We start from the raw sequence: 26,993 nt of genomic DNA, 5'->3' as shown, positions 1-26,993 counted from the left end.
ATTTGGAACATTTTGGGGAGTTTGTTCCTGTGTTTTTGCAGCACCACTTCACCAGAAGGTGTAATACTTATATTTAATTAGAATATTGCGCTTCACTTTTTTGTATTTTGAGTAATATAACCTATGGTTGACATGTCTTTAAGAACAATGGCCCTGAAAGATCATGACATTTTAGAAATCTTTCATGTTAGAACTTCCCATCTTCTAGGAACCATTTGGCTATACTCGGGATGGTCTGGTAGACAGGAGCCTGCCTCAATGCTCTACAGACTTTGCAATAGCTACTAGGCCACCCTTCCCTTGTCCACACGCGGTACTGGGCTCTCCAGTTAAAGTATCTCCTGTATTTCTCGTCATCCTTGTCCAACTCAAGAAGGTAGGCAGCCAGTTCCTTGGGGCTGGAGAAATCGTCTACGTGAATGAAGGCATCTGCAGGAACAAAACGCTCATAGTTCTTCCGAGATGTTCCTAACACAACTGGCACAGCCCAGGAACCCAATGCGTTGGACCATAACTTCTCAGTGATGTAGTCCTTATAGATGGAATTTTCAAAGGACAAATAAAATTTGTACTGAGAGATAGTGCTGTGCAGATCAGCTTTGCTCAACGTCATGTATCCTTTCCCGTAGATGTCAATTGCAAGATGTTTCTGTAGCTCTTGATAATAAAGTACGCGAGGAGCACCTGGGTACCACTTGCTAACCACCCAAGCAACCAGCTTAGACTTTGTAGGAATGGTAATATTTTGAGGTTCTTTCAATGCTTGAAGCCGACCGTAAGGGCTTGCAATGTCAGAGTCTTGCCGGAATGTCAGGGTCATGTTGAAGAGATTATCTAGAAAATGCAAGTTTCTTATAATCAATGGAGGTTCCAAGTTGAACCAGACCCAATGTTGGTGATGAGGTCTTGGTTGCTGTGGCAATGACTTTTTGTCATACATGATATCTACATGATGCATGACCACAGCATCAGCTATATTGTAAAATTTCCTGTCTACCGTCAGCTTACACCCAGGAATATCGAAAATTGAGTGGCAAGTGTCCAGCGGGAATCGCATTCCATAGGGCCAAGTCCACAGTAGGACAACAAGCTCCTTCTCCATCTCTACCTTCAAACTTTGAATTGTCACATTTTTTTGGTAAGCTGTTTTTTCATTGGCCTTAAGTGGTGGACACCGAAGCATATTTGGGACAATGTCATGTCTCCTCAAAATAAACGAAATGAGGAATATAAAGAAGATGGCGGGGAGGAAGATCACCATCCGCGAGCAGGTTTGTGTCTGAGCCATATTTAAACTGTCGAGAAAGAAAACACTTCAGAATTTATTCATAAATTAATACAGACACACATAAAACAGTAATATACGCTATAAGCAGTGGCGTATTTTGGCTTTGACCCACCACTGACCACTGCAGCCGCCATCTTGTATGTCGAGCGCCAAAGTCATATCGCAGCGAACTGTATTTTGAGGATGTTTTTTGCGATGTAGCCTGGAGCCTGCGCCGATCAATGGAGGGGCAGCAGGCTGTTAAGCCCGATCATCCAATATGACTATTTGCCCCCCCCTAGTTTCTCAGTACAGGGCTGCCGCCCCCTGCAACTGCCACCCTCGATGGCCTAGACCAGAATACCCCACTTAATATAGGTAATCGTGGACACCGACTAAGGTGCTGTATGGGTATGTATGTATATTTCTGGTTTATCTTGTGAGATAGGTGGGCTCCATACCCTCAAGGTTATTCTTTTGCTTTCGAACCTTCATCCCACCAGTACTGGATGTGGGTCACGGGGTATTGGGTAGCTCCTGTAGGTTAATTATATGTCAACACCACCATTCCACTGGTAATTGTTATGGTATCGGCATGCCTGGGAACTTTCACCTGTCATTATTTAAAGATACACTTAATTAAGTCACCTGCATTCAAGCAGGAGATCAACAGTAACATTCTGGGAACAAAAGGACCAATTGGGAGTCTTATATATGATCACAGAGGGGGGGAGGCATAGAAAGGAGTCAGCTCCAGTCTGTGTGACCCGGACAATCTGCCCTTTCACCCTGCGACTGGGGCAAAAACCCTGATAGTTCCCAGGCACGGGTATAAGTTATTCTTTCACTTTAAAAAAATATTACCAACACAAAAAATATTTAATACAGTATTTCATATGAATATAATTGTAACATAAGAGTTTATCCCACCATATAAACACAAGACTCACCGACACAAACTCACTCTGATCACCCTTAGCCAGTGGCGTTGCTACAGGGGGGCAAGGGGGGGCAATTGCCACCCCTAGGTTATTCCTTGCCCCCCCTGTTGCCCCCCAGCCGAATTTGTAACCACCCAGGACAGTCCTTGACTGCTAACGACGGCATGGTGCCGTCGATGGAGGTCTGTGGACCTCCATCACCACCTACCCCGGCGATCTGCCCCTCACACTGAAGGGCATCACCGGGGCCACCCGATCTGCCCGGTGACGTCTCGCGCAATGACGCGATGACGTCACCGCGCAACTTTATTAACAACTGACAATTGTCAGTTAAAGAGGCATGGGGGCATGGGCGCCGGCGTGGTCTTCGGGAACAAAAAATCTTTGTATTCTACGAATATTCGCCTGTTCCTATGCAGAGTAGGGGTTGATAGGGAAATCGGTAGGATCGCACAAGCATTTAAAGGTCCATAGGAGCGACTCTATTGGTCTCCGGCAGGGGGCTCGTTTACGTTTATCCGTCGCCATATTCATTTGTTCCTTATTCGGTTTCAACAACTCAAACACAACATTTTTGTTCGTTTTTTAATTTTCTCCTGAATACAAATACACAAGTCTAATAAATAATCACAAGGCGTGGTTCTTTGTCTTATATTGCATGGTTTAATTAACTATAATAACGCCAGGCTTCGTAGAAAAATTCAGGTAATTTCCCTCATGAAATAATGCAAATACTAATCTAATTGTTATCATGGTCACTGTCATGTCATTATAATACCGCATCCACCCTAGTTTGTCCTCAAGCTCTTCTCCATTAATGAACTTTAAACATACACACAAGTCAGGCTGGCATGCATTCTACCCCGTTCTAACGATCCAGTACTATGTACTATGTTGACCTCAAAAATTCTTTCCATGGTAAATACATTTGTTAAAAGGGTGTTCAGCGTGAACGTTTGTGGGTGTCAGAATTCCAAAATGCGGTTTCTCCATCAACCCGAGTCTTAACGAGGGATTCACCTGCAAGCTGACGTTATCGGTACAAGGACTGCAATAATGGCTTAAGGTAGAAGCAGAGCTGGTGGGTTTGACCAAATCTTCATCCTTGAGAGGGCGTTAGAACTTCAATGTTCTAGAAACCACGTGGCTATACTTGGGATGGTCTGGTAAAATGGAGATTGTTTCATGTACCTGCAGATTCCACAGTAGGCTGTGTCTAGCCCTTTCCCATTCCAAACCTTGTACTGGGTTCTCCAGTTAAAGTATCTCCTGTATTTCTCGTCATCCTTGTCCAACTCGAGAAGGTAGGCAGCCAGTTCCTTGGGGCTGGAGAAATCGTCTACGTGAATGAAGGCCTCTGCAGGAACAAAACGCTCATAGTTCTTCCGAGATGTTCCTAACACAACTGGCACAGCCCAGGAACCCAATGCGTTGGACCATAACTTCTCAGTGATGTAGTCCTTATAGATGGAATTCTCAAAGGCCAAATAAAATTTGTACTGAGAGATAGTGCTGTGGAGGTCGGCTCTGCTCAGCTTCATGTTTCCTTTCCCGTAGACATCGATATCAATGTGTTCCTTAAGATCCTTATAGTAAGCTATACGAGGAGCACCAGGATACCACTGACTAACTACCCAAGACACCAGCTTGGTCTTGAGTGGGATGGTTACGTTTTGAGGTTCATTCAATGTTTGAATCCAACCATAAGGAGTTACAATATCAGAATCCTGGCGGAATGTCATAGTCACGTTGAAAAGATTATCTAGGTAATGCAAGTTTCTTATAATCAATGGAGGCTCCATGTTAAACCAGACCCAGCTCTGGTGATGAGGCCTTGGATTCTGGGGCAATGACTTTTTGTCATACATGATATCGGCATGGTGCATGACCACAGAATCAGCTACATTGTATAAATTCCTGTCTGCTGTCAACCTACAATCTGGAATACCATGAACAGGGAGGCAAGTGTCCAAAGGGAATTGGGTTCCGAAAGGCCAGTTCCAAACTAGGACAAGAAACTCCTTCTCTTGATTCCGTGTGGAGCCTGTTCCATTTTGTCCATCTACTGTTTTTGCAACGGCCCCGAATTGTTGACACACGAGGTTTTTTGGAATAAGATTGTTCCTTCTCCAGGCATTTGAAATTACAAACACAATGAGGATGGCGGCAAGGAAAATGATCACGGTCCGAGAGCAGAATGGTGCTAGAGCCATTGTTAAACTGTTAAGACAAAAGGAACTGTAAAATACCAACTCAAGCACATAATTTTTTGAGTGGGGAATACAATGTACCCAAAAGCCATCATACATTACGTTTTGTTTTCTACTATCACATCACACCAGGACAGACGAGGTCTAGACCTTCCGTTCTTGCCTTTTTGTACCATTAATTACTCTAACTATTCCTACTCAGGGAAGAGGCATGAGTGTCTGCAGAGTTTTTTCAAGTGGGGCAAAATACCCTTCCCCTCTCCCACCCTAATACCTCCTTACCTCATCCCCATTGGCTACCTTTGTTGGTTCAAAAGAGGGGTTTCCTGATTGGAGGTAAATGTCAAAAAAGGACTGAAGACTTCTTGTAGCCCCCAAATAAGATAAAAACTAACCTTTGGCACTCCAGTTGTACTCACTTTCCCATACCAGACTGTCTGAGAGTCATGGGAGCTGGAGTATTAACTAACCCTAGCTGCAATACATGTTAGAAATAAAACTACCTTCTGTCTGCAGCCTGCAAACTGTGTCTCTGCCCAGGCGGGGACTCTGTGTCTGTGAAGAAGCAGCTACCAGAGTAAAGGGGAGGAGAGCAGACCAAACCACTCTGACAGCAGAGGGGTGAACAGAATTAAATGAAAGCTTTTTGCCGATTACCGGGTGTTTTTTCTGTCTCTAAGTCTAGCTAAACAGTCCAAACAGCCTATTGTTTCTCCCTTCTCTGCTGCTGCTTCAGTGGGCCTCTTTGAATTTTCTTTTTTAATGTAATACAATGGCATGGAATAGTGCACCATGTGTATAATGCATAGCTACCAACATTCCTGAAATTATCCAGGCTTTTTAGCTGTTCTGGTAAATGTCCTAGCTTTTGAACTAGGTGTGAAAATGAAGACATGATTATTAAAGCAAACTGCTGGCGAGAAATATTGCACTTGGCCAGGCCAACATGTCTCGGTAGGTGATTGCAAGAAGGACCAATTTTATGATGAGGTCGCTATTCAACTAGATGCTGGGTGAGAGTTGTGGGAGTTTTATGTCACCACTTTTTTGCTGCTCCTGGAGATGTAGGCTCATTTTACAGTCAACTAGAGGGAAACAAACCAGAAGGGAGTATAAAGAACCCCCTGCTGGCAAGACGTAGTACTGCAATAGACCGTCTCTGTGAGTCTTATCCAAGGGATGAGTGTATCCAGTTGCACCATTGTTCAGATACATGACCCTTCTACATTCTGACTCCTCGAGCCCGAGATAAGCATCGTCCTAAAAAAGTCCTCGTTACTAAGGTGTTGAGGACTCTTGTTCAACCTGTTTTTCTTAGGGATGTGCCTCTGCCCTATGGCTCAAATTCCATGCATTATAAGTTTCTAAAACTGTAACATACGCTGGTAAATAACAATGTTACTTTGAGCTTTGAATTAAACGGCTTTCATTCAAGTTGCATAAGTGATGCGATATTTAGAAGACTAATTGTATGATGGTTTAAGGAACGTCGAGTCCCCACATAACTGAATAGATAATCCTCATTTAATAAACTCCAGTAATTATAAGAACACGGGCAGAAATACTAAGAAACAAGGAAGAGTCCGTAACAAAATGTATAAAACGGTGACTCTGTCCCATCAATTAACAAATGACAGCGTGAAATCCCTTGCGTCATGCCAAATTGCCCCAAAACAGGTGCGTTTATTCTGGAGGAGTGATAACCTCCGATACATAACATTTTTGAAAGATTCTGTTTCACAAAATCCATTTTATTAGCAGTCAGTGATGGGGTATTCCTGTAACAACACGAAATCTTTAAAAAAAAATGTTTTTAACTGTACATTTTACATTTTGATTTTTTTTTTATTGTTACACTTGTTTTTTGCGGTTTTGCTTCCCTTTTATCCCGTTAAGGACAAAGGCTGTTTTATATATTTTTTTTTATTTAAAGACCAACGCATTTTCAGTGATATTTATTTTTTAATAAAATATAATTTATTTAGTTTTTATTTAGTTTACCCGCCCAAATTATACATTTTGGCTTTTAATGAAATAGGAAAAAAAAAAAAAAAGAAACTAGAAATACAGCGCTGGTATTGCTTGTATATATTAAATTATATGAAAATATGCGAAACAAAAGTGAAAAATGTCCACTACTATTCCAAAAAAAAGACTATTAGTAGTAAATAATTACATATGTGAAATGAAGTGATAATTACCAGTCTTATCTCTATCGGTGGGAAAATTGTGATGAAAAAATAGTAGATAGTATTCCATATGTAGATGTTTTTAACAAAGCAGCTAGTCCTGAAGGGTTATGGAGTTCCACTTGGTTAGGGAAAACCTATAACGACAAAGAGTTAACCAAAAGAAGACAGCGCTCAAACAATATATGAATGTAGAAATATATATATTTTATTATAGAAAAAAGCAAAGAGCATATATTAAAAATATATCAATCGAAACATAGACAAAAAAAAAATGTAAAAAAAATGTACAGAGATGTAAATACTGGGATATATATCTCCAAAAAATCCAAGACAGAATAAAACAAACAATAAACAATAAATAGGAGGTTTAAAACTCACTGTCGAGTAAGTTATGCCTGGCCAGGCTGGCGCCAAGTGCCGGACGCGTTTCGTTCTATGACTTTCTCAGCTGCAAAAACGGCGCTTAACTGACTCAACGGAGACGTGATCTATTTATTTAGATGAAGCCTCGCAATGGCGACACGGCAACCATAGCGACCGACGTGGAGACTCGCATAGTCGGCATAGCGAGGCACAACGTCGGAAGCCAGGAGACCGTCCGCCATCCAAGCTTTTTGGAGATATATATCCCAGTATTTACATCTCTGTACCTTTTTTTTTTTTTTTGTCTATATGTTTTGATTGATATATTTTTAATATATGCTCTTTGCTTTTTTTTCTATAATAAAATATATATATATTTCTACATTCATATATTGAGCGCTGTCTTCTTTTAGTTACCTCTTTGTATATATAATGTATTAATATATATATGATTAATATTTATAATATACATAATATATAATTAACCTATATAATATATATATATAATACATAATTCATATGTATAATATATATAATATATAATGAATGTATATTTGTATATATTAATAAATAATTAATATATATTTATATTTGGTCCAATTGTCCCAATTTTATAATAACCCTGTTTCTCGATGATTTTAACCTTAATTTATGTATATATTAACCAATTATTTTGCCACTTATAATTATGCAAATTAATTTATATTTAGCAACTACCCCCCCCCACACACACACATAAGGAGTTTCGTTACTATTATTTTAGACGATATTAAAGGGATAGAATTTTTTTTTATTATTTTTTTAAATTTTGGGGTTGTTGGCCAAAGTAGAATTCTTAATCATTTTTTTTACATTTGTTTTATTTGTAGGAGCATGGAGTTTTTTATTTTCATTTTTTAAATCTTTTTTTTAATTAAATTATTTGTTCTGCTTTTTCAGTAACAAGTGCAACATTAATTAGAGGTTCTTTCTGGTCTTGTGTTTAATTTTTGGATTTGGATTTAGATACAGAGGCCCCGCTCTATGGATCACAAAGTGATTTTATTTCAGATTACAGCAAACAAATGTTTTAAAGCCATTGTTCTGTGTTTGCTCTGCAAACAGTGACTTTTTGTCAGTTTGTACCTCTGTGCCTCCATCTGCCAGCGTTAACCAACCCGTTTAGCTATTCATCTCCTGGGTAACTATAACTCCCATTACTCTAAGCTGGCATTCTGGTCCCTTGGGGGGCAGTAGGGCAGAGGCCGGGCTCACTGGGCTCCTTATGTGAGCGTGTGGGGGGCAGAGGGGCCACTAAACTTTATATGCCCCCCCTCCCAGGCTATACGTTGCCAGGTGATGCCCTTGACCTTTCACCCCCCCACACACACAACCTCCCCTTTCTGTGTATTTTCGTGCCGTGAAAGAATAATTGACGTACATTTATGGAGGAAAAGCTTTATATCTACCGGAATTGGGTAATAAGGAAATAGCTGAATATGAAGCAAATATTCGCTCGTAAAACTGTGTAATATAGTGGAAAAACAGGCTCTATACAATAAAGTGCAATAACATAAAAGCTGCTATAGGTGCTGTAGGTTCCGTCTAAAAATGGGTTGGAACGAAAAACACGAGGGGGACCTGACTGGTCTCAAGTCTAGGAAGCCTCGTAGTTAGGCCCAGGAGACTCGGGGCGAAGCGGCGAGCGCACCTCACTCCCCGACCAGTCCCCGTTAACGTCATTGGGAAAGAAAGTTGTGTTTTACCGAGAGGGTTATAGATAAGTGGAACAGCCTCCCAGCAGAGGTGGTAGAGGGTAATACAGGGAGGATATTAAACATGCATGGGATAGGCATATGGCTCCTGAATCCAGGCCGAGACAGACGACCGTCTCTTGCAATGCTTGCTTTCACCCATAAATTTATTTAATGGATCCTAACTAGATGTCCTACGGATAACTTACACCGGATCCTCTCTTTGCTGATTGGCTACAATGCTTTAGGGTTTGTGAAAACTTGGGGGAGAGGGGGAAAGACTATCAGTCAGATGATGACAGTGTGCAGGATACGTGGACCTCTCCCGCCGAGGAGTGATGATTGCAAAGGGCAAGGCTGGGCAATAAGCAGAGTAGATTGAACAGATGCAAGGAATGACGCAAAGGTCCTCGGTTCTTTTGAGTCCCGCCCATTACATGTATGAAAACCGACACAGTTACAGAATCATTTCTCTGGCATGCGGTGCTTCACGGCCTGACCAGCAGCAGATCAGAGTTTGTGCCGTGTGACTGTCCGCTGGATATGCCTGTCCGGTCAGGGGCCGTGCTAATGTCATTTTGCCATAAAGCATCAGCTCAGTGTGGTGTTTGAGCCGGGAAAGTCACCCAAAATATCACATGACTGACAGCGACGGCGGCTCCAGGTCGGCAGATAAAGGGAGTTTATTGGAACAAAATGTGATAAAACCAGACATTACTGTGTACAAAATAACCCAGGTTGTAAAGGGGTTAATGTAAAAACCAACATAATAATGGAGAGCAGGAAGAAAACACGTACAAGGAGGAAATGTAATGTGTTACGTGAGAAACCGGTCGCCAATAAATTTTATATGTATTGCAGAAAACAAACAAAAAATAAATAAATACTGTCGAGAACTAAAAAATAAAAAAAAAATCTACTTTTGTATCAATATTTTAATGTCGGATTCATAATAATAATGTCATAAATTTCCTTTTACAAAAACTCACCAAATTGCAAACTGTTAAAAAAAAAATTAAATACAGTGCCCGTCTTCACACACATTCATATTGATTAAAACTATCCCCAAAAAAATAACTCTTTGTTTTTTTATATATATATTATACATTTTTTGGACAGCTTTTTTTTTTTTTTTTAAACTTTTAAAGTTTTTAAACTTTCTGGTATCTACTACCTGTTCTTTAACATAGATTTTCCAAGTATCTACTAACATGCCGGCATTTTTCTTAAAATTATTATTATTATTTTTTCTACATAAAATGAGATAAAAAATAAAATAAAAAAACTTTTCGATGTCGTGCTAGCTGATGATATGGCGGCGAGTAGACTGGCTAGCCGGAGGTTGGTGCGTGAAATGAAAGAATTATTACGAAAATTGTCCTGCATGCAACACCCAGGGATTTCATCATTCGGAATTAACCCTTCGCCTCCTGCAGTAGATTACGACGCTACTGCAGGAGGCAAAGGGTTAATGCATGCATGGTCTTTTTCTATATCATTCATTGATTTCACATAGCGCCATCGTATTCCGCAGCGCTGTACAACGGATAAACGGGGCAAGCGGCGCATCGTGTAACAATACAGGTTTATGGAAACAAAAGGTAAGGAGGGCGCTGGGCACAGGAGCTTACGATCTAGAAGGAGTTGGGGGGGTATTACACAAGAGGTAAGTGTTTTAATAAAGTCTATGCATTATTTATATCATTTGAAGTTTTTCCCCTTAAAATAAGCATTTTTTTTAAAAAAAAATCATTTTATTAATTCATTTTAATTTTGGATTATTATTATATTTTTAATTCATCCAAAATTAATGGGAACAATAAAAATTAAAAGGAATCAACCAAACAAAAAAGGGACAATTTTACCCGCTTACCTGTCTCTCTCCTTATAAAACATCAATGCGGTGATGCCAAGGGCTATCAGCGACTGTCTTACTTCCATAGGACTACAATTCCCACTATCCTCACCTCCCCCCCCTGTTTGCGCACCAAAATATGGACACGATCCCCAGTCCCTGTCCTTTTTTTCAGACCAGTGATGGAAAACGACCACGCTCATCACTGTCAGCCAGACTATGAAGATGAGCCACGCAATAAAAAAAAAACAACCCTTGTAGTTTAAATATCCAAGCTGCTGCAAAACTAAAATTCCCATCATCCACTGCACAGCTGCAGCAATCCCTACCACCTTTAGGTAGATCTACTAAACGCAGCAATAAAGCAATTGTGTGATAATGTTCTCTTACCTGCGAGAGCTTTGAGGCGCAGAGTCTGTTTAAAGGGCATCCAGCGTCCAGGGTTCTGTCTTACCTCTGGGTGCAGTATAACCATTCGTGCCTCGTACCTCCGCCTTAATCTGCATTAAACTATACTGGGTTTTCCTGTTCAGTTTTGGGACAGAACGTTAATGTAATGACTCAATAATTTATTTATTTTTTAAATACACATATATATATATATATATATATATATAATAAATGAATTAAATAAATAAAAAAAATTAAAAACTACTCGGATTTGTAAAATAAAAAGTTTAAATACAGGAAAGGGTTAAAAAAAAAAGAGGCAGGTATATTTTGGAGGTGGAGAACGGCCGTGGCGATATGCCACAAATCTATTCGTTAAATCACAAGCTGTACAAAAGTTTTTAACAGGATGTTTTATGTAGGTAACTTTACTGAGAGGGTGGTAGATACATGGAACAGCTCCGAGCAGAGGTGGTAGAGGGTAATACAGTGAGGGGACTTAAACATGCATGGGATAGACATACGGCTCCTGAATTTAAGACGAGACCAACGACTGATTAAGGTTTGAGTTTTAACAGCAGGAGAAACGGGCGACTAGACGGGGGCCGGATGGGGCCGATCTGCTTATACGAGAATGTTGGAAAGAAGCCTAAAGCAAATGATCTTGCAGCTGTACAGTCTCTCATTACATCGCTATCGTGAAAGGGAAGTCCCATTGAACAAAAAAAACATTCCTCTTTGAGCATAACCCCCAGTGCTGTATACAGTAATATAACCCCCAGTGCTGTATACAGTAATATAACCCCCAGCGCTGTATACAGTAATATACCCCCAGTGCTGTATACAGTAATATAACCCCCAGCACTGTATACAGTAATATAACCCTCCAGCGCTGTATACAGTAATATAACCCCCAGCGCTGTATACAGTAATATAACCCTCCAGTGCTGTATACAGTAATATAACCCCCAGCGCTGTATACAGTAATATAACCCCCCAGCACTGTATACAGTAATATAACCCCCCAGCGCTGTATAAAGTAATATAACCCCCAGCGCTGTATACAGTAATATAACCCCCCGCGATGTATACAGTAATATAACCCCCAGCGCTGTATACAGTAATATAACCCCCAGTGCTGTATACAGTAATATAACCCCCCAGCGCTGTATACAGTAATATAACCCTGTGACAGGGCCAGGCTAGCTGGCTCATGCGTCATATGAAGTTTAGCCGGGTCACGGAGCACTTTTGTGTCCGGTTCTGTATACTGTGACCCGGTAATATATTATATTGTGTTTATTGTGTAACCGGCCCAGAGACTGATGTGGATTCAGCCCCAGCCTTCAAAGAGACGATCCTATAATCTGGCTGGGGCTCTTAATCAGCCAGCACAGCCCTGACTGCCCAGACGGCACCCGCACTACAGGGGGGATAACACAGGTGGGGGAACCCATTGTATTCTGTAATCCCCTCACCTGATACATCCCCTGTATACTGATGGGATTTGTGATGGGATGTGGCTGATGGGATTGGGGGCTGGGTTTTGTGTTCATTGAATTAAGGATCTATATAAGTTTGGTTTGTTGTGCAATAAAGAGTTCTTCTTCTGGTTGTACTCAGAATGGTGGTCTGACCAGGGCCGGCCCTATAATGGGGCAGACTGGGGCAATTGCCCCAGGCGGCACTTTAGAAGGGGCGGCACTTTGCCGCCCCAAGCGCTTTTTTTTTTTTGAAGCGGAGGAGAGAGAGAGGGGCACCGAGTGGTTTTCGCTTACCCGCTCGGCGCCCCTCTCTCTCCTCTGCGGCGAGTCTCCCTGTTCGGTCCCGGTGCCGGCTTGTAATGCAGAGCGCCGGAAGTGACGTCAATTTCCGGCGCTTAGCATTACAAGCCGGCACCGTGGCAGCGCAGGGAGACTCGCTGCAGGACTGTTTAAAGGTAAGTACCGGGGGGGGGGGACCGTAGATTATGGCGTCGGCGAAGTTTAAAATGCCGCCCCCCCCCCCGCGGGGGGGGGCGGCGTTTTAAACTTCGCCCCAGGCGGCGTTAAGTCTTCGGCCGGCCCTGGGTCTGACTGACCTGTGGATAGCTGAGTGCTATCCGTATGAGGGACTGACTGGTGATTCCTCAGCCCTCAAACAGGGGTACCCAGCCTTGGGTACGGTGACCCTGTAACAAACCCCCAGCGCTGTATACAGTAATATAACCCCCCAGCGCTGTATACAGTAATATAACCCCCAGCGCTGTATACAGTAATATAACCCCCCGCGATGTATACAGTAATATAACCCCCCCAGTGCTGTATACAGTAATATAACCCCCCCCCCAGTGCTGTATACAGTAATATACCCCCCAGTGCAGTAACAAGGTTAATGTTTAATGCATGGCGTTTGATGTTTCCGTGCCCTTTGTTCTCTTGTGGTCTCCCCTTGCTCTCGACTGGTAACTTGTGGTTGCCCCCCCATTCTTTTTTCAGCATCTAAACTCTGCAATACAATAAAGTCACAAAGATAATATTTGAAGTCACCTAACATAGACTTGGATCCAACAAATATAAATACACAGATCCAGAGAAACCTGCTAGACCCGCTCCATCTAAACACACAACATTTTATCTGTTACATATTACATGACCCTTGCACTGCCCATACCCAGGAGGTTCCCCATTTCCAAACCCGAAATAAGAGACAGACACCAGCAGGATTGGATTTAGAGAAGGCCGAGACATTTATTTAACAAATGTCTCGACATAACTTTATTTAACATCTTATAAATTGTTGTAAAAACACTTTAATAATAACTTCTGTATAAATAGTATACAGTCTTCTGTACACCTGTGTACAAACAGCTGAGGGTTCCCAACCTAAACACAAAACAATGGCTTCACACTACCCCTTCCGCCGGATACCACAATCGCCCAAGCGACCGCGGGTCGGATAGGGGAGCTCCACCTTAACGCTTTGGTTAATCCTGTACAGGGAGGGCATTAACTCTAACCTCTAACCAAAACCATCAACTCCCACTCCCATTATCCTTCAAACTTCTCCAGGGAACTCCTCCGCCAACAGCAAAGAAAACAGATCCTGCAAAAAGAAAGAGGGAAAGGGGGAAAGAAAAAACACACAAAGCCAACACAGAAACACAAAGCCAAAAGACAAAAAAGGGGGAGGGCGGGCGGGAAACTGCTCCTGTGGTGTTCAGTAATTGCCCCTTGCACGTGTGCTTAGAGGGGCTTTATAGCCCTGTCCCCTTCCCCCTACAGTCACTTTCCTTGTGACTTCCCCCTCGTTCCCTGTGCATTCTCACCTCGTGCTAACCCTTGCTGGGTTAACCCTTTCTTGCCCTAATACCATGTGCACCGTCCTGTAGTGCTGGCAGGGTCATGTTCCCCTTACGCCTATGACTCCAGGGCTTCTGGAGTGGCATCTTCTGGCCTGGTGGGCAAATAAAACCTATGGGCCCCTTTTCCGCCCTTATATATGCACTTGCACACACATGTATACACACTTACACAAACTTACATGTACTCCTCCTCAACACACACTTGCACACTCATGCTAACACAAACTCCTTCACACATACATACATATTCATGCTCACACACACTTACACATTCATGCTCACATACACAAGCTCTTTCATGTACATGCTCACACACATACACATACATGCTTTCACACACACTCACATACATATTCATGCTCACACACACTTACACATTCATGCTCACATACATATTCATGCTCACACACACTTACACATTCATGCTCACATACACAAACTCTTTCATGTACATGCTCACACACATACACATTCATGCTTTCACACACACTCACATACATATTCATGTTCACTCACACTTACACATTCATGCTTACGCACACACACACACATATTCATGCTCACTCACAAACCTTTACACATGAATAATCACACACAAACCCTTACACATACATGCTCACACACAAGCACACTAATACATACACTCTCATTCTTACATACATAAAGTCGATTAAAAAAACTGCCTCCTACCTGCTTCCCTTACCTCACTCGGAGCTGGAGAGCGAGCATGACAGTCCCCGGAAGCAGGCAAGTAGGGCAAGGGGGCAATGGCCACCCGTGCTGCCCTGGTTTTAGGTCACAACTTAAAACTTTTTTTGTAATTTCACTCTAATTTGCACATAAAGCTTGATTTCGCTTTATGGATTATTATTTTTTTTTAATTTATGGATTTTTGACTTTGATACAGTATCCATTGTGTCTTTAAGAAAATTCAGCCAACGCTGTGCTGTAGGGAGAAATCACGTAATGACTGCTCCCGGTAAACTTTTCAGTTTACTTTGCTATTATTTTTAGGTGGTGGAAGCTTAAAGAAATTAATTACGTAAAGAGGAAGCGTCCGTGCCAGAGCTTTCAGCCTAACGAAATTAATTAATCCTAAGGATTGTTTTTCTTGTTTGACAACAAAAGTTAGGCAGCAGCTTGCAGCAGAATCCATCAATATTGAATCAGCGTTCCCAAAGTGCTCACCCTTCTCTTCCCTACTGTTACAAAGGCTGCCTGACAATGTAATGGGGAGGAATAATCATGCAGACGTTACACAGACAATTAAGCCATAGATTTGGGCACCAGGGGGCTATTTATCTTCGTCCATTCCACGAATATTCGCCCGTTCCTGTCTTCTCTTCGGGCGAATATTCGTGGACATTCTTCGTGTTTGGTTTTTCTTCGTTTTTCACTGGTTAAGGGGTTAATACCCTCTCACTCGCGGACATTACTTCTGTCGAGCTTGCAAAGTTTTTTTTTTCTATTTATTTTGGGGGGGGGTTGTATTAAACTGTTAGACAAAAGGATCATGGGAATACATTTTATTTGAATAAATGCAAATGAGCACACTACCATATATTGCTAATATATCTTCGGGCAGACTGCTGCCATCTATTGGTAAGATACATTGAGTAGCATAATAACTTTGGATTTCAAGCATATGGAACAATGCTACTCAATGTATCTAACCAATAGAGGACAGCATTCTGCCCGAAGCTATATTAGCCATATATGGTAGTGTGCTGATTTACATTTATTCAAATAAAATATATTCCCATGATCCTTTTGTCTAACAGTTTAATACAGGGCAATAAACTACAAATGGGTTAGTGATTTAATAATATCTAATTATCCTTGCTCTATCACAGCTGGAATCCCTGCTTGAATCCCTGCTTGAATACAGGTGACTTTATGTCATAGTTTCCGTAAGGTCGCTGCAATAACCTGAGCATCCCAATAGCCTTAACAAAGAAAATCATTGATAAAATAGAGAAGCAGATATTTTATTTTTTGTTTTGTACATTTAAAAATATATATTTTTTATTGTTATTTCCCATAAAATAGTATTTCCTGCCAGCATTTCCTGACTGTCCAATATATCTATAAATAATGAAATATTATGTTTAAGGGAATATGTTTTCTGTCCCGGTTGACCATTTGGCAAACATTGGTAACCATAATGCCAATATGGCATATTGCTTATTCTTTTCCAAAAAGAAAAAAAAAAAAAAAAAAATAATGCCAATATGGCCTCCTTGTGATGTATCAAAGATTGTATGACATCATATCCTGCCTTCCTGCTTCAATAAATCGCACAATGCCTTGACAAGTATGGTAGGTGGATACTCTTACCCCCGACCCTGCCTCTTACCAACCTGTTCTCTGACACCCTTATACATAAGCCCCGCACACTGTAGCCTTTAAGCATCTAAGCTTTTGTCCTAAGGCCGACTTCACCTCCCTGTTTCTTAAGCTATAAATCAGAGGATTCAACATGGGGATGGCAGCCGTGTTAAAGAGAGAGAACAATTTGTAAGAGACCACGGCGTTTCCGGACGCTGGCGTCAGATATTGGCATCCGAGGGTCACGTAGAGGAACACAACAACCGCCAGGTGTGAGGAACACGTGTAGAAAGCTTTACTGCGCCCGACGTCCGAACGTATTCGCAATACAGCGACGATAATAAACCCGTACGAGACGACGGTGAGAAGGCAAGGCGTGAGGTTTAAGAGCAACAGTCCGTCTGTATAAATTAATAACTCTGCACGAGAGTTTCATGATGGGAACGAGGTCGCAGTAGAAATGGTTGATGAGATTAGATTGGTAGCAGGAGAATCCCGATAGTAAAACTACGTATGGGATGACATGCAATAATCCCAAAACCCAACAGATGATGGCCAAAAGAAGGCACCTCCTTTGATTCATGACCAGCGGACAATTTAAAGGCACACAAACGGCGACGTATCTGTCATAACTCATGGCCGTCAGGAGCAGAAGCTCATCGCCGGTAAAGCTCGAGAAGAAATACACTTGGGCCATGCAAGATGGAAAGGAGATGGTGTTGTTGCCGGTGATGTAATTCAGGAGGACCCGATGTAGAGTGACCGTGGTGGAAAAGATATCCAGGGTGGACAAGTTCCCCAGGAAGAAGTACATGGGAGTGTGCAGGCGACGATCGACACAGACGAGGAGCAGGATGGTCAAGTTACCCCCAAGAGTGACGAGACAGATGAGAAGAACCAGGAGGAAGATCGGAAGCTGATGCTCGGGGGCGTCTGATATCCCTTTAATAATAAAAAACGTCACCGAGGACTCATTGGGGTGTCCCATATCTTCACAAATGTTGATTTGTTTAGTAAAAAAAAAAACAAAAAAAAAACCTCAACCCAAGCATCTCTATTCTACATCTCTGTCTCCACCAAAGCCCACCAATACTGTTCCAGAAGTAACTCTTGTAATACAAACCAACGTAGACCACCGAGTCTTCTGGCACATGTTCCATGGAGCTCCTGGACCAATAAGCCAATAATGCTGTTCTGGTGATCAGCACAGATTTCTGGTGCGTTTATCCAGTTTTTTTATTTTTTTTTTATTTTATTATATATCTTTATGGTGTTAATTAATACTGTTATACACAATGTGATATACCGGGGGTCACATTATTCCTCGCGGGAGGCCAGGCCAATCAACTTTTGTTGATTTACTCTAAAAAAGAATTAGGAGATAATCATAATCAGGACAAAGCAAGCTATGGATAGATATTTAGTTTAAGGCAGACTGTGCATTACATCATATAATAAAAAATAAAATACATTATTTGATCATATATGCCTAACCAAATAATAAATTGCCTAACACGAAATAATTTTCTTAAAAGCCTCCTCCAAAAACAACTATTACTACTATAAACTGCAAATGAAGCCTCAGTAGGTGGCGGTATACATAATAATGCAGCATGGGCCTCAGATAAGAAGGGGTTCAATTCCAAAATAATGCTAAAGGCAGAAAATCCTCATTTCCACAGGAACGCTAATCTTTTTTGCACCTGTAGTGCAAGTTTTTTGATGGTCACCCTCATCCTCAAAGTAATTATTTTAAAATATGTATTTATAATCTAATATTTCATTATAATATTAAATACCGGTAATAGTGATATAATAATAGAATGTTTGACTAAAAATACCTTTTTGGGCCTAGTTTCCAGTTGATTAGAGAAGCAGGACAACGTTTGACCATAAAACCAGAATTCTGTCATTTTAATAGCCATAAATCATTTCATGCCGTGTAAACCATTTTGCCTAAAAAAATGAAAATATGTTTTTTTCTGACAAAGAATGAAAATAAAATCACGAAGATCTCAACAATCGTAAGACACCGGCCAACAAATACTGATTATTCTTTTTGTTTCTCTGTAACCAACGCTGTTTTAAATGCTTGGCGTCTCATTGTTAAAGGCGGAATGATGGTTCACCTGCGGTTTTGATTTTGAAAGCCTCATCCTGGTCAATTTGGGAGAAGCTCCTTGGAGAAAGCGACGTCCCAAAGGCCGGACTCTCCAATTAGCTGAAAAACAATGGCAATAATCAGGTATTCCTTCGTTGCGTAACCTTTCTGTTATTAAATACCAGAGCATGACGCTTGGCAGCAGTAACATTGTTGCCAAAATCTGTCTCTTGTCCATCTGGATGGAATGAGATGACATTTGGTGAAATTAAGATGGTTCGGTAGCATGCGTCAAAAAGTGCAATTTCCACTTTTTTTTAAACTATGTCTTCTATTAGTTTAATTATTCTACACAATATATGGTTCATTTGGCAGTTAATTGTTTTAATAACTGATATAAGGGATGGACTGGCTGGATGGGCCACTCATCCCAGGGGCAAGTCCATTTATGTCGGCCCCAGTAATGAACCTGTAGAACACATTAGGCAGACACCATGCTCAACAAGGGTGAGCGTAGGGTTAACTGTGCCTGGGTGCAGTATTTCTACAGCACAACTTATACATGCACATACTAACACACACCCTCACTTTAACATCCACTCTTTCTAATGCCATACACTTACACACACACACGCTAACTCTATACACTAACACACATGCGCCCACTCTGACACCTTACGCTTATTCACACTCTCTAACACCATGCATGTCCTCTATCTTCAGGTCCTTCTTTCCTTCTCCTATCAATGAAGCTTGCGCAGATCTTCCTCCTTCTCTCTTACCTCTCGCTAAGTCCTGCCTTTAGTGCACCTTGAACTCTAGCTGCTGCGCTACTACCACGGGGGTCACATAATGCATTCAGCAACCATCACAACACCTTTCTTTCTCGTTGTTAAGGACTGAACTCACTTTACAAGTTTGGAAAGCTTTAGAGAAATGTGTCCTTCCATTATAAGTCTCCTCTACAGCAGAACTTTTTAGAGGCATTTTTTTTAACAATTCTCCAAAAAAATAAGAATTTCCAGGTTAAGAAATGGTTAAGAATTCTTGGAAAACAATTATCAAGTGTTTAATGTAAGGACGTGGATGATAACTATTTCCCAAAATAAAAAATCATGACTTTAGATTCCATAATTATGCATGTGAAGTATGAGATGATGGACACTTGGCCGCCCATAACCCCAAACAGGTACATTGAAGTGCATGTGTCTAATTACATGTATGTTGTCTTCTAACTCAGTGCTGTTTGGCTGGAAATTTAATCTGAAGAGTATCTTCAAAAAATCTTTCACTCCATCAGATGCCACTATTTTCCCCAACGCCCAATTTCTGTAGACTTTTGAATTCACGCCCCGTAGACTGAATGCATGTCAGCTTACGTAGAGTGTTTAAAATTCAATATGATGTTTATTTCTCATGATAATGTAACAGGATATCCAACTCACTGAAACGTGGGATGAAAGGACAGATGATGTGCGGAGTCCTGGTGTCGGGATTTAGAACATGGTGTCTGGTGGGAAAAGAATGGGGTTGCAAGTAGAATGTTCCTTCCTGCCCAACGAATGTCACGGGCAGATAACGATCATGACCGACCCTATGTTTTCTTTGGTAGGTGAGGCTCAACATCAGGAGACGGGCTCCCTGCGAACTGCCCTAGGGGGAAATTGGTCTAGTGGTGGTATAGCGGTCCTACAGACGCCATTATGTTGGTGGAATTTGTAGACCTTCTGTAATTTTACTTATGTTACCGTAACTAAATATTTTGTATTCAGAATTCGTTACATTTTGTTTTCAAGCCGTTATATGTTACTAAAATTTTTTTTTTTCTCTCATATTAATCTGTGCTGTCCATTAAATAAATACAGAATAGTTTTTTTTTCCCCAAAAAAAAATTCACTAGTTTGTATGTCATCCCATATCAGTTTACCCAAGAGAACTTGACCTATAAATTAGACAAGCAGGTTCATTAACATCCTTTATACACGAGAGGTTTGGAATCCTGAGAGTCCATTGCCGGCTGAGTGTCGGTCCGTCTGGGTGTTCAGTCTCTCAAAGGACGTATATTCCGGGATTAACCGAAACGTTATAAATTCTGGTGCTGAGAGCAGATACAGCGTAGCGGAGGATGACCTTGCATGGGAGCAGGTAGGCTTCGGAACTTGAATTAAATATCAGAGCAAATCTATTTTACTTGCTGTGAAAAATGTATATACAAATTCTTAAATATGAGACCCTTTTTTTTTTTTTGTTTGACAGCCGAAGGAAGCCAACAGGTAGTGAAAAAGTGACACAGATATCCAAATTTAGGATATCAAAAGCTACACATTTTTACACGAATAATTACAAAAATGTTTTTGTTTTTTTACTACATTAACATTTTCTCCATAAAATAAAATGTAAAAAAAACATTAAGGCTCGTTACGTTGGTATAGACCGAGGAGAGGACCCTGTCCTTGAAAACCTGCTTTTTTTATTGGACTAACATGTCGTTTTGAGTACAAAGCTTTAAAGAGGATCACCCCCCATTTATCAAGCTAAATTATGCCATATAACTGGACACCTATCCTCAACAACACATATATATATATATATATATATATATATATATATATGTATATGAAAAGAATAACAATAAAAAAAATATATATATACCGTGAAAAAAAAAAATAGTAAAAAAAAAAATATATATATATTAAACAGATTGCAGCTTTAACAGTGGTAGCATGAACCTTGGTAATGTAGCCTTGCAATATATATATGTTTTGTTATTTTATTAGACCAGTTATTGTATATCAGAGGAACACTTTTTTTTTCTTTTTAACCTTAGTTTTATATACAGCACACAGGTTGAGAATCCTATTTCGTTGAACCAGTTTAAAATGCCACCTCCCCATACTCTGCGAAGGCACCTGTTTTAAGGAACCCCTTCCTTATGTTTGGGTGTAATAAAAAAAAAACCCAAAAAACATATGATTAATAAAAAAATAGTAAACTAGTTAAACAATATCAATGTATCAATATATACAAATAATAATAAGAGGCAAACAATTCAGCTTCCATAAAGCGGTAGAGCAGAATATTTCGTTACTTAAGATGTCCCAATTTTTTATTTTTTTTTTAAATACGAGTTTAGGAGAATTAACATATAATTGAGTAATTGGTTTTTTTATTTAAATTTTAGAGTTTGCTGACTCAAGGAGCTCCCACTGTATTTTTATATCCTTCAGCTATTGTCCTATGATTGTAAGAGATATATATATATATATATATATATATATATATATATATATATGCAATATTTGATGCAAAAAATCTCATAAATAGTACCATTTATTATAAATATATTTCTATGTTTCATGCAAGTGCTCGCCTACCCATGACCCTTTGCTGTTCTCAATCTGCAAGCCTCTCGGAGATCTGAACACTGCACTGATTGGATGACACGAGCCACGACGGGCAACACAACCGTGTCAAGATTTTTTATTTAAGAAGTCACGTATTGTCACAAAAAGTGCAAAATGTATCTTTAAATACCACAATAGTCTGCTTTCACATACGTCAGCTCAGGCTAGTGCCATCCGCTGGTGTCCGCTTTCCACACGCAATCTCAGTTCACGCTGGGGATAACAGAAAACGAGAGACCCCCGTGCAAAGTTTTCCTGCCCTTCTGCTTGAAGTAACATAAATCTGCTCGGCGCACGTTTCCAGGTACCTGCCGAAAATGTAAATATGGCACATACAGCTAAAAAAAAATCGTGGAAATTCCTTTTTCTTTTCATCCAGAATATCATCCAATGAGCATTTAGTAAACTGTCCAATGGAACATCAGTACCCAGCCCTTAAAATTCTAAGGTTACTTTTTTAACATCAACCGCAATGGAACTTAACAACCAGACCATGGTGACATATTTTATTATTAAAGGGATTTCGGATGCCCCAGAGCTCCAATTCCCGATCTTCCTCTTGGTCCTTCTCATCTATGTCATTACTCTTGGCGGTAACTTGACCATTTTGCTCCTCGTTTGTCTAGATCGACACCTTCGCACTCCCATGTACTTCTTCTTGAGTAACCTGTCCATCCTGGACATGTGTTCCGTCACCGTCACGTTACATAAAGTCCTTATTATCTTTATAACTAAGGATAACACGGTGTCCTACTTCCCCTGCATGACACAGATGTATTTTTTCGGCTCCTTGATTTGTGACGAGCTGTTGCTCCTCACGGCCATGAGTTATGATCGGTACGTGGCCATCTGTAAGCCTTTGCATTATCACACGTCCATGAATGGCAGGGTGTGCGCCTCCTTGGCCATTGCTTGTTGGCTGTTTGGGTTCGTCGAAGTTATCCCTTATATCGAGTTATTAGTAGGGTTCTCGTGTTACAGATCCAATATCATCAATCATTTCTTCTGTGACCTCGTGCCTCTTATGAAACTCTCTTGTAGCGACACCTACCTTTTAGAAGTCTTGAGCCTCACAGAAGGTCTTCTCCTCATTACCATCGTGCCGTTTATGTTCACCTTCATCTCCTACGTTTTCATCATTATGACCATCGTAAGGATCCGAACCAGCTCCGGGAGACTTAAAGCCTTTTATACATGTTCCTCACACCTCACGGTTGTCGTTCTCCTCTACGGGATCCTCTTATCCCAATATCTGAGACCAGTTTCCACAAATACCTCAGACTCCAATAAGTTCTTCTCGCTTTTTAACACGGCTGTTGTCCCCATGCTAAACCCCCTAATATACAGTTTAAAAAATAAAGATGTGAAGAGGGCATTAGCACGACGGCTGGGGTGTTATCGAACTACAAGATGAATCGCAATAGATGACCTTCTCATAGGAAGAGAAGTTAATTCCACCCAAGTTCCGCAGGGGCCTCCTTCTGGTATCAGGACCGGCATATTTGGGTTTGGACAATGTCTTCGGGTTTTTTGCTCTTATGCCAGGCCAGCTCATGATGATGATGAGGATCTGGATTGGGTTTCTAGAACTGCTACATTGTTTCTTTAAGAGAACTAACTATTATTTGCTGCACAAATGTATTGCCATCGCCTTGGAGAGGATACACTTCATGTAAGCAATTTCTTCCTCTTTCATGTGGAATGATATCATAATAGATTGTAAGCTCATAGGAGCAGTGCCATCTTCACCTTCTGAACCAATATCTCTTAATGTGCTACTCTTATCATCGATCTGTATATTGCCAATTTTTTATGTTATTCTTCATTTTTACAACACCCTCCTCCATCATAGCGCTATGAAATCTGCTACATTGTATAAATAAATGTAACTAGCGATCTAAGCGCCTCCCTCCCATTTTTTCCCCTGCAATAAACACAATTATAAATAAAATAGATAAAAAAAATATATATATAATTCATCTAAATAAAAAAAAAATAATTAAAGGTCATAAGCTTGACGGAGTAAAATATTGTAGGATTTATTTAATAAGCAAAGAAGTGTTGAGAATTTTCCCAAATCAGACTCAGTTTTGAAAATCTCGTACAATTCTCTTGAAATCGGTAACCCCGCATTGTCTCCCCATATCTTTTTATTTAAATTAACCATCTCTTTTACTCCCTCTTTTTTTAACCCCTCCTAATTTACCTCCCCCCATTTCTATTTTTTATTAAACTCATTGGTTACTCTTTTTTTGCCTTTTCTTATTATTCCCCTCCTTTATATTCCCCCCTCTCATTAGTTTTTTTTTATTAAATTACTCCTTGTTTCACTCGGTTTAACCCTCACTATGTCAGGGCATTGAGGTCCGTTGCTACCAGCCTGTGAACAATGAGGATACTTAACTGGAATTAAATACTGAGTTGATTTTTGTTGTGTTACGGCCTCCTCTTTACTGATCCATCAAAAATGTATTTTAAAAAGTTACATGAAGTTTTTGGGGTTTTTTTTTTTCTCATTATTCTTTTTCATGCTGGAAGATGTATTTTCTGTAGCTACAGTATCAGAGATCATTAGCGTGAAATAAATATCATGGAACATTCGCCTCTATTTACTAAACTGCGAATGTTTGCATGTTACAAAAGCCAAGTTGCGCATGAACTCACAGAGAGAAAATCACCCTTCTCACCCAACATCCATGCCTGACCTCACAAGTGCTCTTCTGGCTAAATTTCCCATAGACGCACACAAATTCCCCCCCGACACCAAAATCTTGGAAAACCTTCTCAGATGAGTGGAGGCGGTTATAGCCTCAAAGGGGGGGGGGCAACTCATGGAATGGGATGTAAAACAAGCTCATAGGTGTGATGGTGAGGTGTCCACATTTTTGGTCATATCGCGTATACATCTTTACTAATTAACTACCTAGCTCTCAATACCTAATTTTGCTCACGGCGTTCCCGGCGTCACGTAATCCTTCTCCTTATTGGACCGTTTACGAGCCCTAATTAAAGATAACAGGATGTTCGGAAAAATTGGTCTCAGGATACCGACACCTCCAGGAATATCCACCGTGTCTTCCAGAAGGTTATAAATCCTCGGTTCAGGGCAGAAACTTAACCTACGGATTCATTATTAGAAGGTAAGCGGGACAAATTATGCAGTAGAATATATTAACCCCTCAAGGACAGATAGGGCTTTCTTTTGATCCCGCTTTGAGATGTCCAACATTTACTATGAATAATATATATAAAAAAATAAAAATATATTTTTTTGTATGACCAAAATACATGAATTTAAGTGTCTTAAGTTTGGAAATATCTTATGTGTAAGAATTACTATATCTTTGTGGCAATTACAGAGCAAATATAAGAGGGAATACATTACTGGTTCAGCGTATATTTTTTTTCTCATTATTTTCGCAGTTCGTATTCGGGTTTGTAACGGTATTCACGATAATTGAATATTATTTATTATAATATTATTAATAAATAACGCACATATTGCATGTTTCTGGAAAGTACGCAGCCTGGGGGTATTTCACTAGGAGCTTTTAGGCTCTTCTTATACAGCCATTTGGCCACCAATCTTCCCCGAACTTGGAAAGTATTGTGGGGTTTTTTTGTGTTCTCTTTTAAAAAAACTATTTTATGTTTTGCACTAAAAATCACCAAAAGGTATTAAGCTGCCCCTCCAGATTACAGAAATACCCCCTATGAATAGGTTATTATATAATTTTTGTGATCTACAGGGCATTTTACACATGGTGTAGGGCAGGCTGGGCACATAGAAAATAAAGGGTTAAAAGGCAAAATACACTATACAAAAGCAGTTTAGATTTTAAAAAACATAGGGGCAACCGGGAGGGGCTAGCCCAGGAGCAGAGGGGCAATTGCCCCTAGGCCAGTTCAAAGCTCTTCACAAAGGGAGCGTCCAGGTCGACCCGGCCCTTTGTGAACAATTTTGGACTATTTCATGCATCCACAATCCTTCGTGGTTATATTTTGTAAAGTCTCTTATTATATTTGTTATTTGTAAATAAAGATTTTTATTACACTATTAAATTCCAGAAATATGGGTGTCTGCTTTTAATTAACTTTTTTTTTAACAATATTTATAGTATTTCAGTGTAATCAGTTATTCTGAAATGGGGTGAAAAGTGAATTATCACTATATTTATTTTGTTCTTGCATAGAGTGACTATATATACCATTTTGTTTTGTACAACCCCTGTGTTAATGAAGGGGTTAATTAATACCCAGAAAAGTGTTTTTGTTCGTAGATAAATCATTTTTTTGTAAATTTAGTATCTTGGCTAATCCTATATTGTTATCATACTTTGTCATATTATTAGTGAATGAATACAGTAGCTTTTTTCCAAAAAGTTGAAAAAATATTGTTCCAAAATTGTTGGATAAATTAAATATTTATATATATATATTCTAAAACAGTACTGTGTAAATATATAGAAATATTTATTATTGTAGATCATTGCTAATTGAATAAAAAATAATTAATTAAGAATTTTTTAAAATGAGTATTGTAATTCTAGTAATATAAACTTTTATTTCAGTTCTAGCGCATGGATAATACTCTGCATCGTCAGCAGGAAAAATAAACAATATTATCCTTATTTTATTGGTGTCATTTTTTTCTGATTATATTATAACACGTAGAGGGAAGCATATTGTGTATATATTTATAATATATGTACGGCACTGCAGAATATAATAGCGTTATATAAATCAATGAATAATAATAATTAATAATAACCTGTATCATTATATATATATATATGTATTGAACTTGTGCATTCAGATTGGTGCAAATTTTACCCAATTCATGCATTTTTTGAAGTTTTGAAAGAA

The 26,993-nt window shown here is 39.9% G+C and overlaps 3 protein-coding genes across 3 annotated transcripts; 1 reads left to right on the top strand and 2 right to left on the bottom strand.

Moving 5' to 3' along the window:
- Nucleotides 1-187: 187 nt before the first annotated feature.
- LOC149275430 (3-galactosyl-N-acetylglucosaminide 4-alpha-L-fucosyltransferase FUT3-like) lies at nt 188-1,261 on the bottom strand. The gene has a single exon (XM_089504738.1). It carries the CDS (start codon nt 1,259-1,261, stop codon nt 188-190), a length of 1,074 nt encoding a protein of 357 aa, XP_089360864.1.
- Nucleotides 1,262-3,332: 2,071 nt separating this feature from the next.
- On the bottom strand, nt 3,333-4,421 carry LOC149275429 (3-galactosyl-N-acetylglucosaminide 4-alpha-L-fucosyltransferase FUT3-like). The gene has a single exon (XM_089504737.1). The coding sequence runs from the start codon at nt 4,419-4,421 to the stop codon at nt 3,333-3,335; it is 1,089 nt and encodes a 362-aa protein (XP_089360863.1).
- An 18,178-nt stretch (nt 4,422-22,599) lies between these two features.
- LOC149275428 (olfactory receptor 8D1-like) lies at nt 22,600-23,541 on the top strand. Its single transcript, XM_089504736.1, has one exon. It carries the CDS (start codon nt 22,600-22,602, stop codon nt 23,539-23,541), a length of 942 nt encoding a protein of 313 aa, XP_089360862.1.
- Nucleotides 23,542-26,993: the final 3,452 nt, after the last annotated feature.

This window comes from Sceloporus occidentalis, unplaced genomic scaffold, assembly GCF_023333645.1.
Source record: "Sceloporus occidentalis isolate IW3139 unplaced genomic scaffold, rSceOcc1.0.p SCAF_288, whole genome shotgun sequence".
Taxonomy (NCBI): Eukaryota; Metazoa; Chordata; class Lepidosauria; order Squamata; family Phrynosomatidae; genus Sceloporus; species Sceloporus occidentalis.
This window is presented reverse-complemented; position numbering and strand designations above follow the sequence as displayed.

Coding starts and splice junctions, on each gene's coding strand:
- LOC149275430 (XM_089504738.1), bottom strand. CDS start 1,261: ATGGTGATCTTCCTCCCCGCCATCTTCTTTATATTCCTCATTTCGTTT.
- LOC149275429 (XM_089504737.1), bottom strand. CDS start 4,421: ATGGCTCTAGCACCATTCTGCTCTCGGACCGTGATCATTTTCCTTGCC.
- LOC149275428 (XM_089504736.1), top strand. CDS start 22,600: ATGGAACTTAACAACCAGACCATGGTGACATATTTTATTATTAAAGGG.